The following is a 16,695-nucleotide window of genomic DNA, read 5'->3' on the forward strand; positions in this document are numbered from 1 at the left end:
AACATCACTGATATTAACACCATTGAGGGTAATAGTAACACCAGTGAGGTTAACAATAAGAACATCAATGTTAGCAGTCACATCATCCTCAAATAGCACTATGATAAACACAATAACAAGCTGAAAATTATAATTATGCAACTTGCTTACAGTAAACCGTAGGGTGAGCATCTTGCCCTCTGTACCAGAGAGTCTAACAGCTGATCGTAGACCATCAAAGAAACTATTGTTCTTGGAGGTGTCGATGGGGTGTATGGGCATGTCGGCCACATGTAGCGCCATGTTTACGAGGCTGGTCAGGTGACTCCCAATAGCACCAACAAGCAACATGCTTCCACTATTCAAATAATAAAAACAATAATTATTTCAGCAATAACTAATTATGTCATACAAAATACAAGGTAAATTCAATTAGTCAAATGTTGTACCTAAAAAGAAAACTCTCAGGGTAAAATTTAAAGATATACCATCCATGTGGCTCTATGAACAATTACAATGGTAAACCTTCCTTTTGGTTTAGTTACTCAAAGTTCAAAGTTAGCCAAACAAGTTGTGCCCTGAAAAACTTTCAATGTGACTGCCAATATGCTTTAAATGCAGGGCCCCAATGGAAATCCGTGTTTAAACTGTTTGGGCTACCCTGGGTAAATAAATTTAAATAAATAAATAATATAAAGCAAACTGTAAACAAATTATAAAAGAATAGTGATGACATCATCACTTACCCATGGTGGAAACTAAGAATACGATGCATTCTGATCACATGATGTATCACATGATCCGATAACATTATGTTGAGCTGAATGTTACCGAATTCCTCATTGTACCGTGTCAGATGCGACAAGAGACAACGATGCACCTCAACCAAGTTTGTCACAGGTTGAAGAAGCACCTGAAATGGAGGTATACAAAATGAAAAATATTTTAGTATAGAATAGTGTAAAAGAAGCTTTCATAATTGTCTATATGCTCACAGCTGTATATCATTACTATTATATTTAATGTATGTGTCACATTCTGGTACTGTATGTTCTTACCCTAACAGTTTTCTGTGACATGGAGGTCACAGGTCGTTGGTATGTCCTGGACTCAATGGGAAATGTCACAAAATGGTCATAGAGCTCAAACCCTTCTTCTTGTGTCATTGGAAAATGCTAAAAAAAAAACACAAATAGATTATAAATGAATTTCTTGTATCATTCTTTTCATACCAACAATTTAGACTGCATTCTTCCATTTGGAATATGCCCAATCTTATCCTACCTCTTTAATAATGTTTTCCATGTTTTTTTCCAACCACTGGAAGTCAGCAGTGCGGCATATCCGATCTGCAATAATCCTGGTAACTTCATACTTCCACAGGGATATTACCATACTGGCTTCCTCTCGAGACTCCTCCGAGAGTCTCATTAGTCCCTTAAAACAAGCAACAAAAAGAAGAAACTTGATATTATGGAACTTCATGCTTCAGCTCCACTGCTTTCAATTAGAAAAACATTAGTGATGTTCAGAATATTGCAAAATGAGTCAAAATTACAGTAAATACCTGGAATGCCTTAGTGATGTCTCGTAGAGTGAATATATAGTGATGCCGCCCTGGCATTGGTGACGGTCTGAGAACATTCTGGACACTAGTCAGCAGTTGGCAAGAAGCATCAACGATGCAGTCATGGAGCTCTTGTGCCAGAGACTGCTGGTTGTTCTTGGTCATGTTACCATCAAGGACAGCATCGACAATGGTATGCAGAGAGGAGTCCTTAGGCTCAGGCAAGTAGAAGATAGCAAAATGACGCTGAAGATTTGACGAGAAAATAATATACTTTATTTTTTTTATTGGTTTTGATTTGATTTAAAATTGCAATCTTACTTAAAAGTAATTAACTTAAACCAACATTATACACAAATTAAAAAGTCTAAACAAAGCAATATAAAACTACTAACAGGACTTCGAATAATCTCGCAACAAGTACACCTAGTTTCAGGACCAGAAGTAAGCACCCCTAAAAACTCTTACACCCCTAAAAATTCTTACACCCCTAAAAACCACCATGTTATTTCCCTAATTAAAATATTACCTCAGCTACACTTCTGATTCTCTATGTCAAATTTAACAATGATAAAGTTATATTAGTCAAGTCAAAAATCAGAACCCACCAGAAGTCTTGATGAAATCAACCTGTTGTTGACACTAGGGAACTCATTGGTTGTCATTGAGGCAAGGACATGCAGTCCCTCGATGGTACGCCATTCAAATGGTTTATGAAGCGTCACCAGAATCTTGTCATCCATCAGTTGCCGTAACAACTCATTGCATCGTTGTACGCCAAACTCATCAGGTGTCGGCAGGCTGATGTCATCTATGAAGATCTGCAGTCGTTTGTTGTCCTTGGCTCCATAGACAAATCCTAATTAGTTATGCAAAGTTGATGATTATCATTGTTATTGAAGTTGTTTGGCAATTTTAACAAAAAAAACCTACAGTACATAAGTTTGTGGTATTTATTATTAAGAAGACATGTTTATTTATCTTTAAAATGTTGTTATTCTGAGAATAATAATTAAATATGGAAAAATGAAATAACTTTATTATTATACCTTGTCTATGTCTGATGTTGTTTTCTACAAACTGTTGAAGTTGACTGGCACTAGAGGCTCCAGAAAACACTAAATGCTTACTGACTTGCTGTGGAGGGTCTGTAGAGAAAACAATGAAAGGATGTTGGACAACTACAGTAGTTCCACATGCTAGAGCTTTCATCACAGTAGAATATGGTTTGTCTGATGTGAATTACTTTCACTTCTCAATATATTAAAATTATTATCAGAATTTTATGGTTAGGTTATAGGAATTGTAGAGTAGAGAATTATTTTAATGTCCAATTACTATTGAAAAAGCATGTAGATGATTTTGAATCAGAGTTAATGTCAAAACTTACCAAGGGAGTCAATGAAGTCGTTGATCATGGAAGTCTTTCCCGATCCTGGAGGACCAACAAGGATCATGTGCAGATTAGACAGATTGGCAAATTCCAGGATCACACGAGCTTGGATCTGGGAATAAAGTGAAAAATAAGGCATACAAATTCCAAATAAGGCATGCAAATTCCAAAGTAATTCAAGGTAAACATTTGGGAAAAAAATGTCAACTATCAAAATATGATGAAAGCGCTGATCAGTGTAAACACTGTAAAAAGGATTTGTCTTCCTCTTGTAAGCTAATACTGGTTTGACACAAGATAAAACAATCTCCAGTTGAAGAGATGCTAGTAATAAATATAAAATTCGAAAGTGTAGTGTATCATATTGATATCAAAAAGAACAAAACCAAAAAAGGCTTACTGTATCAACTGTGTCTATGACAAATTCACCGAGTAAATCTTGATTGTCGGTGTAAGCCACCTCAGGTACTCTGGATATCCAGGGGTCCCATTCTCCAGCCTCATCCACATAGTAATCAAACACTGAGATCTCATGATCATAATCTGGCAGACTATTAAAAAAAGTATATGGCATTTTATATTATTATTATTATTTCTACACCTATACAAAAAGTCTGACAAACAGCCAATCAAAATATGCTAAAAAAAGGATGATTTCTACACCAGCTAAGCCACCATCGCTGCCCTTGTCATTGTTATCATCATTGTTATCCTTGTATTATAATTAACTATGATAATTACAGTATTACGATAATCATAACCTTCACGTATCACTATCAACATTATTCATCAGTTCATAAAAGAAAGTACTTTGTTAAATTGTACATACGCTGATGTCAAAGTCCTCAACAAATCACTGAAGTTCTTGCGGTCATTGCCTTCTAGGAGACTACCAAATGACCATATAAGGCAGAAGAGGAACAGCCTCTCAATGTGCAGTTCTCCACCAATGGACACGTTGATCTCATTCAGCATGGCAGTTAGTAACCCCAGACACATCTGGAACATTCCAACCTCACACACATACATCCTGGGCCTAAGGATACAAAATCATAAAACATTCAAGTACGCTTTATTGTTGAGTCAAAACAGATGAGCCATACTAGTCTGATATAATAGTAAATAAAACACTGGGCATACAGTTTTATTGACAATATACTAGTTTGTGTGCACACTTCTTCTGGTGAATTTGAAGCTAAACATAAACTGGGTGGATAGACCAAGGAGGTATACCTCCTTGGAAAGCAAGCTAATTAAATGAGACAAAAAGGCCATTTCATAGGCAATAAACAGTTAATCCAAGTAATAACAAAGTCAGTGAATGCTTTATTGTTGGTTATTAGGACTAAAAAAATTTGTTTGTTTGCCCGCCAGTGCCAGCCCCTATCTCACAGAAATATAGGGGCGGCGTTTTAAAAAAGAGGTTTTTTTCAATTGTATTCACAAATTTAAGAAAGTGATTTTTCTTTTTCTCCATTTTGCGCATGAAAATTGTCTAAATCTAGTGTTTGATGTAAGGTATCGCCATTCTAGGCCTAAATTCAAATACAAAATATTGATTATGAGTTATTTTTATTCAATCTGATGAATACCCTTAAAATAAATAGTGAGATAGGCTTAATTGCAAGCATTGCAATTTAATATGTTAATTTTGGTGACAGGAGAAAAAAAAAACTACAAAAAAAACCCTTTTTGCGCCTTCACCCTCCTATACAATTTTCAGCATTAAAGGGCAAACAAACAATTTTTCAATAGTTATATTACTAAAGACAAGGCAGTAGTGATGTAATTAACTATCTCTTGGTTCAAAATCCTGCCAATGCTGATCTTATAATACTATGTAAAATGATAAGCTTTCAATTTAGTTTCATTATCTTACTTAGTTTCATAGATGACAAAGTTAACAACAGCATCCATGGTCTTGTTGAAGGCTTTCTGTAGGCACTGCAGAGACAAAACAACATGATTATGTGAGTATGTTTATTCAGTATGTTTTTATGTGAGTATGTTTCACTGATTTCATTTTTTCCATGTTGTTAAACATATGTTAAATGTTTCCCACACGAATAAAATAGACGAGCGGTATAGAGTAAAGACAACTTGGTTTCATTCTTCAAACAAGGTATCCATTCATAGAAGTCTTATGAAGATATAGCCTATCCAAGTGAACATAAAAGCGTCTGGGATACCTTCAACTTTAGATTGACAAAGATTGAAATATGTTAATACAGACACAATGTATACACAGCCCTAGTTCTAGAGTCCAGTTAAAATATTTAATTATGTATCAAAATGATTTATTTACTTGGAGCGGCTGAAATATTTTACCAAAAATATACAATAATAATCATTTTGTCATTATTGCATCACATTTTTGTGAAAATTTGTTAGCACTAATCGTCAGAAGTCAAGATGCTGGCAGCCTACATACATTTTTCATATATTCGACATCATATCAGAGATGATCTTGCGTGACTCATAGTCAAGGTGCCCAAGTCATTGAATAATCATGAAATGAAACTAAAGAAAACGTTGCAAAAAATGCTGTTGTACTTACATGAATCTCCTGTTGGTTTCGTCCTTCCATCCATGCCTGAGCAATTGGACGCCAGCCTAGGATATCCTTGTCAAAGTACACTATGCCCTGTAACAGATGAACAACATGAAATCATTCAGAAGTCAGTTTTGAGGTCTACTTACTTATATTCTACACAACAATCAATTTTTAAATTATTACACTTTGCAGTGAATGTATAAGAATATTTCCCAGTTAGTGGACAACCACACTGCAAGCACTTTCATACTTTTTTCTAAATCTATTCTTACTTAATTAAATACTTACAGATCTTGCAACAGTTGCTGGAGAAACAGTGTTGAGGTCTGTGGTTTCAAAAAGCAGTTTGATGTTGTCTGCAAGGAAGAGTTTGTCACCGTTTCTAAGATGCAAAACTTTATCACCATCTAAAACGCTGTTGAAATTATCGGCCCAGCTTGGAGTCAAAGGCCCATCTAAACATAGCCACGTTGTGCTAACATTCTAATGGAGAGAGAAAATTACACATTCAATTTTCAATTACAGTTACATTTGTTTCTCTTATAATCCATTGTGAACTCCTGATGATAAATCAAAACAGATTCAACATATTGAATCCCAAGACAATTGAATGTCTTTCTAGACTTGGATTCTTATTTATTTAATATTATTTTCATTTGACAAGCCAATCAATATTCTAACACATTATATCCTTCAGCATTTAACCTACTCTGTTTGCTTTTCGCCAAGCACTGGTAAATATACCATCGATCCAGTCACGATTTTGATTCAGGTAGCCAAACATCAGAGCCAGATCATCAACAACAAGTGGGTTGATGCGTTGCAGTTTGTGACTGACTGAAGAGATCGTGGATGAGCTGCTCCTCGACTGCCGTGATTGGTTGTTGGATGAAATGGCAGAGAGGCCATCAATTAATGTCTGGATACAGGTAGATTTACCTGTCCCTGGTTCACCTGCCACAATGATAGCTGGAAGAACAATGGAAAGAAAATATGGAATTACTGAAAAACGTCTCCTTGGGACACTCCTATTAAGGGGACACTTTTTTGGCTGTGAAGTGAGGGAAATGTACCTTTTAACACTATGGCCAACCCCTATTAATTAGGGAACACCCCTATTATGGGGACACTATTTTCAGTCCTGAATGGGTCCCCTTACAGGGGTTTAACTGTATTGAAGAATTGGTTTTAAAATAAGATTAGAGAAAAGGATTAATAAATTATAATATATTTTAATTTATATATTTAAAAACAAGATTAGAGTAAATAATTAACAATATATTTTAATTTATATATTTGAACATACAGTATATAACATTTACATATTTTTCAATTAAACAAACCATGATTGACTTGTGAGACTGAGTACAGCTGCATAATCTTGTTGATCCACGACGCATGAGCCACCAGTCCGTTCTCTTGAGCTTTTGCTATGATTGCATGCTCTGCACTGAGGCGTGACCGATGCGCACGGCTTGACTGTGGCAACGGAGCTTCACCAGTACCACTAAAAACATCCTTGATCACGTTGTTGAATATATAACAGGCCTAAACACAGAACAAATCTGAATTCAAATCTATTCAAAGAACTCCAAGAATAACTGGCTGGCTTTTATATATGATGCCCTGAGATGGACAGTTCTAATATTTCTAAGGGTGCCCTAAACATGGCAATGCTAGGTTTGTTCAGAGAAGTATTCCTAAAGTACTTCTGTCTTCTATAACAAGTTTTCATAACCTAGAGGCTCTGATGATAATATAGGGGCCCTAACAGCCGCCCATACAAAAAAGATCTATTAATCAATCAGCCGAGTGATTCGAGCGGCCCTAACGGCAGCCCATACAAAGAAGATCTATTAATCAATCAGCCGAGTGATTCCAGCAGCCCTAACGGCAGCCCATACAAAGAAGATCTATTAATCAATCAGCCGAGTGATTCCAGCAGCCCTAACGGCAGCCCATACAAAAAAGATCTATTAATCAATCAGCCGAGTGATTCCTGCAGCCCTAACGGCAGCCCATACAAAAAAGATCTATTAATCAATCAGCCGAGTGATTCCAGCAGCCCATACAAAAAAGATCTATTAATCAATCAGCCGAGTGATTCGAGCGGCCCTAACGGCAGCCCATACAAAAAAGATCTATTAATCAATCAGCCGAGTGATTCCTGCAGCCCTAACGGCAGCCCATACAAAAAAGATTTATTAATCAATCAGCCGAGTGATTCGAGCAGCCCTAACGGCAGCCATCAGCCGAGTGATTCGAGCGGCCCTAACGGCAGCCCATACAAAAAAGATTTATTAATTAATCAGCCGAGTGATTCCTGCAGCCCTAACGGCAGCCCATACAAAAAAGATCTATTAATCAATCAGCCGAGTGATTCCAGCAGCCCTAACGGCAGCCAATACAAAAAAGATCTATTAATCAATCAGCCGAGTGATTCGAGCAGCCCTAACGGCAGCCCATACTAAAAAGATCTATTAATAAATCAGCCGAGTGATTCGAGCGGCCCTAACGGCAGCCCATACTAAAAAGATCTATTAATCAATCAGCCGAGTGATTCGAGCGGCCCTAACGGCAGCCCATACTAAAAAGATCTATTAATTAATCAATCAGCAGGGTACTAGAGCTCCTCATTGAAGCTAAAAAACACAGGACACTGTTTTCTACAACAAAATGTGAAAGTTTGCTTCTTACATCAGCCTTGAGCCTGGGAGCTATGATGTGTTGCAATGCCTGCGCCACTACGGCATGCTCTGTACGTGCGGCTGCTGTCATTGGGTTCGGCATGCCCTGCTTACGTGGGCCTAGACTCATAGTTAAGCTGTCTTTCTGGCTCTTGATTGTAACGTTCGACGCTGATTTATTACACAAGAAAAAAAACCAGAAATATAAATCAATATTATAATGATGATAAATTTAGAGATGTTAAAGGGTTAATGATTACTGAAGCAATGATGATACACAGCTGGGCACACAGCAATGATTACATTTCTGCCATAGAGTATTATGAGCCCTTACCTTGCTTATCCCCAAGTGGTGCTTAAAGAGGTAGGTAAGAAAATAAGCATGTTAAAGATATAATAATCATTGGAAATATCATAACATAAGAAAGAGAAAAAATTTAAAAATATATAAAATTAATCATATCAATGCCATTTTAAAATTGATCTAATAAAATCTATCTACTCCTAAATAAGACTATTAAATTAATGAAAATAGGTCATCATTAAAACAGTTAATATGGTTATGTTCCCACACACACACACAGTTAGCAGGATCCAGGTTAATAACATACGCGCTCACAGTTGCGTTCATACAGAAAATCTCCAATCCAGATATTAAGATGACGGTAGATCATTGGTCATTAGCAAATTGGAAATGCGTACATCTGATTGGTTAATGATAGAAATGAGGTCAACTTGCTAATGGATAGCGCTTGCTACCATTAGCGTATCCACTTCTTGGGAACTGTTACCTCTAAACAATCGGGCATTTTCACATGCGCATGGCAACATTTAGCTCCCAATCTGGATATTAAGGCTCTAGTGTGAACCTAACCGAAGACATTTGACTTACGCATTAGACTCTGCGTCTGGGCCAGTGATATCTGGCTACTTGCCCTCGACAGTTCAGCACGTTCCTCTTTAGTCAGCTTCCGTCCTGCAGATGCAAACTGGACCACAGAAGATATGGAGCCCAACGCAAACAACTGCTGGTACTCTTTGGACCTATAATAATACAAACAACCTAACTTCATTAACACCTGGATTAAGCAGGTGTTTACATATAAATTATCCAAATTATATTGAATTCCTAACTATTATAAACTAGGCGAATAAATGATATAAATGAGCATAAGCTCATTTCTTGACTAATTTTCATGCTGATTTATGTTCATCCCAGTACAAGCACACTCCCTAAACTTCTGACATTTGTAATGAAAATTATAGGCTTGTGAGGCCTAAAATTGTAGGCTTGTGAGGCCTAAAATTGTAGGCTTGTGAGGCCTAAAATTGTAGGCTTGTGAGGCCTAAAATTGTAGGCTGGTGAGGCCTAAAATTGTAGGCTTGTGAGGCCTAAAATTGTAGGCTTGTGAGGCCTAAGTTCTATGTTAGATGAACAAGACAGAGATATGTATTCTGTGTGTGTATGTTTTGTATGTTTGATATTCAAACTGACAAGCCACCGCTTCTTTTGATGCCTATGTAAACAATTTGCAATTTGTAATTTGTTGTGGATTGTATAATCCAAATATTCGTGATTAATAAAAGTTATATATTTCGTTATGCGTGAAAAAAAACAAAAAAAACATATTTATGTAGCCTTATTATTAGAAATTCATATTTATTTTTGTCTTTACTTATTCTTGTTTTTTGTGTTATCTGTCATTGTCTCAGTTAAGGACCACAGTGGAAATAAGCACTTCTGAGCTCTTTTGTGTTATCATTGGTGATTTGTTGTTGATGTGAAATTGTTGAATCACTGAATAAATTGAAATGAAATTAAACTATCTAGTTATCTATGCCTACAGGATTCTTACTATCATTTGCAGTGTATTGTCCTCAAGTGGTATGATTTTGTATTCAAGGAGTGGGCTTACACCTGAGAAACTCCAGTACATTGACTGAATTTGATAACTTACAGTATAATAATACAAATGAATTTTGATATGAATATGGAATGATGTAATATGTGACTGGCTCTGGCACAACCAGCCTTTTGCAGGAAAAATTGAAAATAACATTTTTAGTGTATATAGATTCTGCATGAAGTCTTCTTTAAAACAGTGTATATTTGATGGAATTGGTTGAGTATTAGCAAAGTTATGAATATTTTATTCACTGGATATCAGCCATGTAGAATTTGAGAAAAGAGCTTCTAAAGATTCCAAAATCAATAGTTTATTATTAGGATTTGTATTTTAAAAATAATGTTAATATACTTTTTATTTAGATCAAGTGACTCATATTTTGCAGAAATGTTGTTCAATATATCTTCTTTTATAAAATGCAAAAACCTGAAAATGTTCAAAATTTTGATTCTCAAACATTCTGGGTGCTTGTGGGAAATCATGAATTGCAACAAACGGAGAGTTTGCCTCAGCAGGTCACATATCTAGCAATTATCAAATAAATTACATACAGTAATTCATAAATTGATTATGATTTATGTATTACAATATTACCACAGACTAGTTATTACAATACAAACTGTTAATATTATTAGAAACAACAAACAACAGCTACAAATGATTTTACATGATCGTTTTTACTGCTGTAAAAAGTAAAACAAGTACTGCATTAATAATGAATATTTGAATGATTGTACTCAGTTGGCTTGTGAAAAAAATCTCAGCAAGTTATCATTTTTCTTGGAAAAAGAAATTTTCACACTGCAACAATGATACTAGCCATTCTCACAGGTGATGAAACGACAACTAGATTTAGTAATAAAAAATGATAATCCTTGAATGTGGAAAACAAATATAAAGACTTATACATATATAAACTATATTAAATATAGTACTAGTATAGGAAAAGAATTTCTGAAGAGTAGGCCCTATTGGATGTAAGAACAATAAATGGAGGCCACATCAAGCTGTTAGAGCAGAGATATAAGATAACTGTGCATTGTGTTAGTAGATTAAGATTGCCCACTATGACATTCAGGAAACTGCTAAAACCAAATATGTGTAGTAATAATTACAATAGTATTTATATACTTTGGTGTGAGGCTCTCATTTACTATAGTAAATATCAGCCTCGAACCAAATACAATAACATACTGTGAATTTAATGATCAATTATGGTGTTCTACAATGGAAATTTGCAGCATTTAATCCACAATACAATAGAGAAATTATTGGTCCATAATTATATTTTACTTAAAATTAGTACAATGTTAGGGTGACCTGTAATCACTGCAATCAATGATGTCTATTTTTGTGATCTTGAGCCAACTATATTTCTCTCTTTCTCCCAACTACATGTGTAATGTTAGAGTTAACTGTTTTCACTGCAATGAAATTCTGTGTTGTTTGATCAGCATTACCCTTCTATCATATGCCAAGTTTTCACGGCATGTAATAAAGATGCACCTGTAGAACTCAAATTTACATAGTGTTGCTCCTCAGGTGGGCTACAGGTGTAAGCATGCACAGAGAAACAAAAGAAACAGATCAAACATGGTCAGTGGTTGAAAATTCACACTGATAAAACATTGAAATAAGTGGTTACTTGTGTATCACATGCTTGGCTTATGTGGAAACTTTTGCACCAGGGAGGGAAAATACTGAACACAAAACAATTATATTATTGGCATAACTCCTTGTTACTATTAAGTCTTGTGGGCTTTCACCTCTAATTAGAACCTCAAACAACACTGATAAACCACTGTGGATATTTGCCTAGGAAACCTCACTGAAATATTTTGGCATAAGTTCTTGAATGTCCCGTGGCTTCTATCACTATATTATAGAATTGAAACTACAAGGCTGCCACAGACTATTAACCCTTTGCAGTTAGCTGCTAGAAACTATCACTCCAGGGACAGTTTTACCTGTTTAATGGATTAAATCCAAAATAAGGAAACTATGAAATGGTACATAAGTAGAGTACTATGAAGAACGGAAGATTTAAACTGAAAAAAAAATGGGTTGCACATGTCAATGAATTCAAAATTACTACTACAAGTGAACTAACTTAATCTTATGTCACCATTTCGTTGTTTACTAATACAGCATGTGTGCAGGCAATGTGTGTGTGCGAAGCTTGGGTGGAAGTGGAAAGTAGGCTTTGTAATTCATGTAAACCTAGAATTTCTTGTAAACAACTGATATGCTTGTAGCATTACATCTTATATAGTCTGGTTGTAAAAAAAATACAATCTTTGATATTGAAGAAATTTTGTGATATGATGAAATGTTTGTTATTGTTCACAATTGAAAAAAAATAAAAAAAGAAATTTAATATAATTTTTGAATAGAAACTAATGGAGAGAAAGAAAGATTAAGAATAACAATGAATTATAGTTTTTCTATTATCAATATTGTACTAATAATATATTTACTACTAATAATAACTAATTCCAACTCCTAATTTAGTAGTACAGTAGTAGTAATAGTAACTTACAGTTGTTCCTTGCACTGCTGTATAACAATCTTTAGCCTATCAGCTAGAATCTTAGGTGCTTTAAAGCCATAGCCAGCACACTTAGCCTTGAGTATCATGGCTAGGTCTGGCACAGTAAGTGAGATGCTACGAAACAAGGTCTTCACATCACTGCCAATTGGGTTGCTGTGTGCATGGGTGTTGTTGACAGTCATAAACAAAGCAGTGTCTCTGTTGACAACAATCTGTAAAGTAACAATTGAGAATATTTACTCAAACCAGTAATGACGAAGAATAAGGATGCACACATGGTGGTTACTGTGTTCATTTAATACCCTGAGATGGAAAGTTCTACTATTTTTTAGGGGTGTTATAATTTGTTTTAATGGCAAAAGCAGGTTTATCCAACTAAGTATTCACAAAATAGACCATAAACATAGCTAGTTTCAGGATGTTGACATTTTGGACTGATATTTGATGAACATAATAGCCCACAATGAATTATAATGCATCTGAGAGAGCTACTTTAAGGACGCTGTAGATATGTGTTATTCTCCTACCTTTACGTTTACATGCTAAATCATAGCCAATCATGGAAATTTCAGGTTGCTGACATCTTGACCGATATTTGATGAACACAATAAGCCCATAATGAATTAAAATGTCATCTGAGAGAGCTAGTTTAAGGAATAAGAGACATGGCATGGTTCACTCTGTTAAAACCACTCACCTCTTCTCCATTGGAAACAATACATTTGTTCACACCAGACCTTAATGCAAATATGATACCTTGGCAGTGGTCCATCACCATGGCAACAGCATGTGGCTGAAGAAGCTGAAACTCATCAAGACATGCCCAACTACCATCCTAGACAATTTTTAAACAACAAAATATAGGATGTGATTATCTTAAGTTTCCATTTCTTATGTGTGGTGTTGAGAGTGAATTATGTAAGAGAAAGAACTATAATAGAGATGCATCATGATATTGTGATATGAAAAGAGATACAATATGTGTGATATAGAAAAAGTTGATTATAAGCAAAAGGAGTGACATATTTTAGTAGAATCAATTGTAATGCACTCTGTAAGATTATCTAGCAAATATTTCATAATGGTAACAAAAATGAGAGATATAAACACTGGCTCTGTTTTAACAGGACAGAGACAAAGATGTCTAATGCACCATATAATTGTAATAATGTCATACCAAAGCTAGGCCTTGCATTATCTTTCCTAAGCTCTGTGGATCACTGTGAGGAGAGCAGGCGAACATGGCTAGGAAGCGACCGAGTGTGGATGCTAAGCCTTTGGTAGTTTCAGTCTTGCCGATGCCAGTACCTCCCACCAACATACAGCCTTTCTGATTTTTCATGCACTGAAATAAATACAGCATTAGTTTATGTAAGAATTAAAAATACATTCAGCTTCTTCCATTTAATGTATTTGTTGAATAAAAAGTACTTACCATTGACATTGTGATGAAACACCTCTCAGTGGTCGGGGTTAAAACAAGCGAGGACCGGGCTCCATAGAACTCACTACCATATGTGTATTTTTTCTCTAGGATGGAGATATATGGCACAACCTTTCCTTCTACAATAAAGAAAATGAATGAACTGTTATTATGCTTTTATTCTAAAAAATATTTTCATCCCAATAAACAAAAACTTGATTCTGAAACAAAAAGAAAAACTTAAAAAAAAGGTAAATCTTATTGTGAGTGATATTTGTTGATAATTTATTCTCTTATATAATTTTCAATGACAAAAATTATAACTTTTAGTATCACCATCACAACTAATCTCTATCATCCTACAATCATCACCATCATCAATTTTATCATCATTTCTATCATCAAAATTATCACCACCATCATCATCATAATAATCATTGTCATCATTCATTACCAGTCATCATCATAAATATCTCAACATCATGATCCTCACTCAACATTGTTGTAATATCATTATAATGATCATCATCCACTCTAAACCCACACCATACCTGTGAATGCATGGTAGAATCTGATACACCTTCGCCATTCAAAGTCTCCTAATTCCCTCAATTTTCTATTGGCCATGTGTTCTAGTGTATCTCGTAGGTAATGCGATTGCTATAAAAAATGAAAAACAAAGAAGGAATGAGACTAATGTTGTGTTTAATTAAAAAAAAATAAAAATTGCCAAGACTGATCGAAAATACTTTATGGTGTAAGATGACATTTCCAAATAAACTAAAAATGTCAAATGTATACCATGAGATATTGATGCAACTTACAGCAATTAAACTCTCCAATCGCTGTCGATGAACAAAGGTCATTTGTTCATCAGTATTCTTCCACATTCCGCGTGATAATACAGCTGAAAGTCTTGATGTGTTGGTAATAAACTTCTTGCAAGCATTGGGGATGGCTTTGCGATCATTGCGAATCTCTGCTATGCCAATCTCGCATTCCTTTGTCCAGTACATGAGCATACCAAGACGGGCTACTTGACCGGGATACTGGAAAAGGAAAGATTTTTAAAAATGACAATTATGTAAATGCAATTCCTAATCAATAGGTTTTTTCTTTGTTTTTTCCTAAATACTGTACATCATATAAAATGATGGTACTGTACATAATAAAAAATATAATGGAAATTACTCAAACCAAATGTAATCTTAATATGCTGTCTATTAATGAGATACCAGCTGGTTGAATCAATATATATATATATATTATAGAAAAAGCATAAAACATTAATATTTGGGAGTGCCATGTTTACAATTTGGATTGCTCCTTTAATCCAAAAATCATGATAAGATTGTGATACCTTGAGAGCTAGGTCCTCAACAGCAATCCCAGCCTCCACGTCTTCTATTACATTGCACACCAATGAGTAGATGGTGTCTCCAATACAGTCCTTCAGTTCCTTCAACCAAACCTCCACCCCCTCCGTAAGGGTAACCTAAGAAATATTTAATTATGTAACTATTATGTTTAGATGGTCACCAAGCACATTATGTAAATATTTACTACATGTGTGATTTAAGCAACCTCCGTATGCACACCAAGTTGCAGTTGTTTAAGCTAAACTTACTCAAATAGACAAAGCAAGCAATTAAAGCCTTGCCCCAGACAAACACTCGTGACATGCTTAAATATGGTCATGATGACATCACATCATGGCCATATATAACCACTTCATGACCATATATGGGCATACAGCAGTTTTTTGTCAAATACAATTTGATAATCTGGCTTTAGATATCAAGTTGTATTTTTAGCTCATCACAGTACTTACTGTACTGTACCATCCAAATATGTATATAACATCAATGTTTTTTATTGAAAAAAAAAACTTACTTCATTTTGTAATGGTAGCACCTCTCCCTCCTTGGACACAACAGCAACAGCTTGGAACTGTGGTGTATTGGACTCTGACACTCCTCCCTCTGAATCTTGGCTTATCCTACCAGCAGCCACAGATGGAGTGATATACCGGTCTAGGCCATTCAAAATATTTGGATGTCCACGATCGTTGTGAGTAGGGGAATGTTCATGTGAGTGGTAGTTACCGTGAGGGGTGCGGAGAGGGGAGGCCACTGTACTGGAGTAGTTTGGCACTGAAATTCGCTCTAGTCGTATATCGTACACATTATTGAAAATGCACCTGTGTAGAAATGGGAAATGATATACAGTACATAAAATTATTGTTTTGATGATGATGATACTTTATTAATTGTAACCGTGTGTGTTTAGGGGTGTGGCCAGACTCCCTAAGATTTCTTCAAGGATACAGGAGCCAGGGATGCATATGACCAAAATGAACATCTATGCAGTGTATATTATAAACAACACCAATAATATGTGAAATATCAATACAATGGATGATATAGTACATCTGTAGCTTGAAGCTTAATATGCGGGTCTTCCAATTCTAGAAACCTGTCTTCAAGCACTTACAAATAACATGAGTTTTTCTCATAACTATAAACAGCCTCAGTCCCTATCCTTATGGGACTTAGTTTATGAAGTACAACCTTGTAGAAAAACAATAGCTTGATACTATATTAAAAACAAACAATATAAAAAATATAAATGATA

General features: G+C 35.3%; 1 protein-coding gene across 2 annotated transcripts in view; it reads right to left on the reverse strand.

Annotated features, from left to right (window-relative positions):
* The window catches only part of LOC117113885 (dynein heavy chain 5, axonemal-like), a gene marked incomplete at its 3' end in the record, with an annotated part of 59,003 nt that overhangs the window by 23,427 nt on the left and 18,881 nt on the right, over nt 1-16,695 (reverse strand). Inside the window, 27 exon segments of one of the 2 annotated variants that reach the window (XM_033257364.1) lie at nt 151-337; nt 726-892; nt 1,038-1,154; nt 1,264-1,416; nt 1,547-1,792; nt 2,155-2,405; nt 2,596-2,694; nt 2,937-3,051; nt 3,340-3,490; nt 3,769-3,975; nt 4,819-4,883; nt 5,497-5,583; nt 5,782-5,976; nt 6,203-6,462; nt 6,837-7,041; nt 8,191-8,351; nt 8,515-8,535; nt 9,073-9,224; nt 11,548-11,634; nt 12,627-12,850; nt 13,336-13,473; nt 13,816-13,983; nt 14,074-14,201; nt 14,613-14,721; nt 14,886-15,110; nt 15,422-15,556; nt 15,955-16,266. In XM_033257364.1, coding sequence (XP_033113255.1) covers nt 151-337; nt 726-892; nt 1,038-1,154; nt 1,264-1,416; nt 1,547-1,792; nt 2,155-2,405; nt 2,596-2,694; nt 2,937-3,051; nt 3,340-3,490; nt 3,769-3,975; nt 4,819-4,883; nt 5,497-5,583; nt 5,782-5,976; nt 6,203-6,462; nt 6,837-7,041; nt 8,191-8,351; nt 8,515-8,535; nt 9,073-9,224; nt 11,548-11,634; nt 12,627-12,850; nt 13,336-13,473; nt 13,816-13,983; nt 14,074-14,201; nt 14,613-14,721; nt 14,886-15,110; nt 15,422-15,556; nt 15,955-16,266 — 4,365 coding nt within the window. 2 annotated transcript variants of the gene reach the window in all.

This window comes from Anneissia japonica, unplaced genomic scaffold, assembly GCF_011630105.1.
Source record: "Anneissia japonica isolate Jap-2015-1 unplaced genomic scaffold, ASM1163010v1 scaffold1417_len1240632_cov203, whole genome shotgun sequence".
NCBI classification, from domain to species: Eukaryota; Metazoa; Echinodermata; class Crinoidea; order Comatulida; family Comatulidae; genus Anneissia; species Anneissia japonica.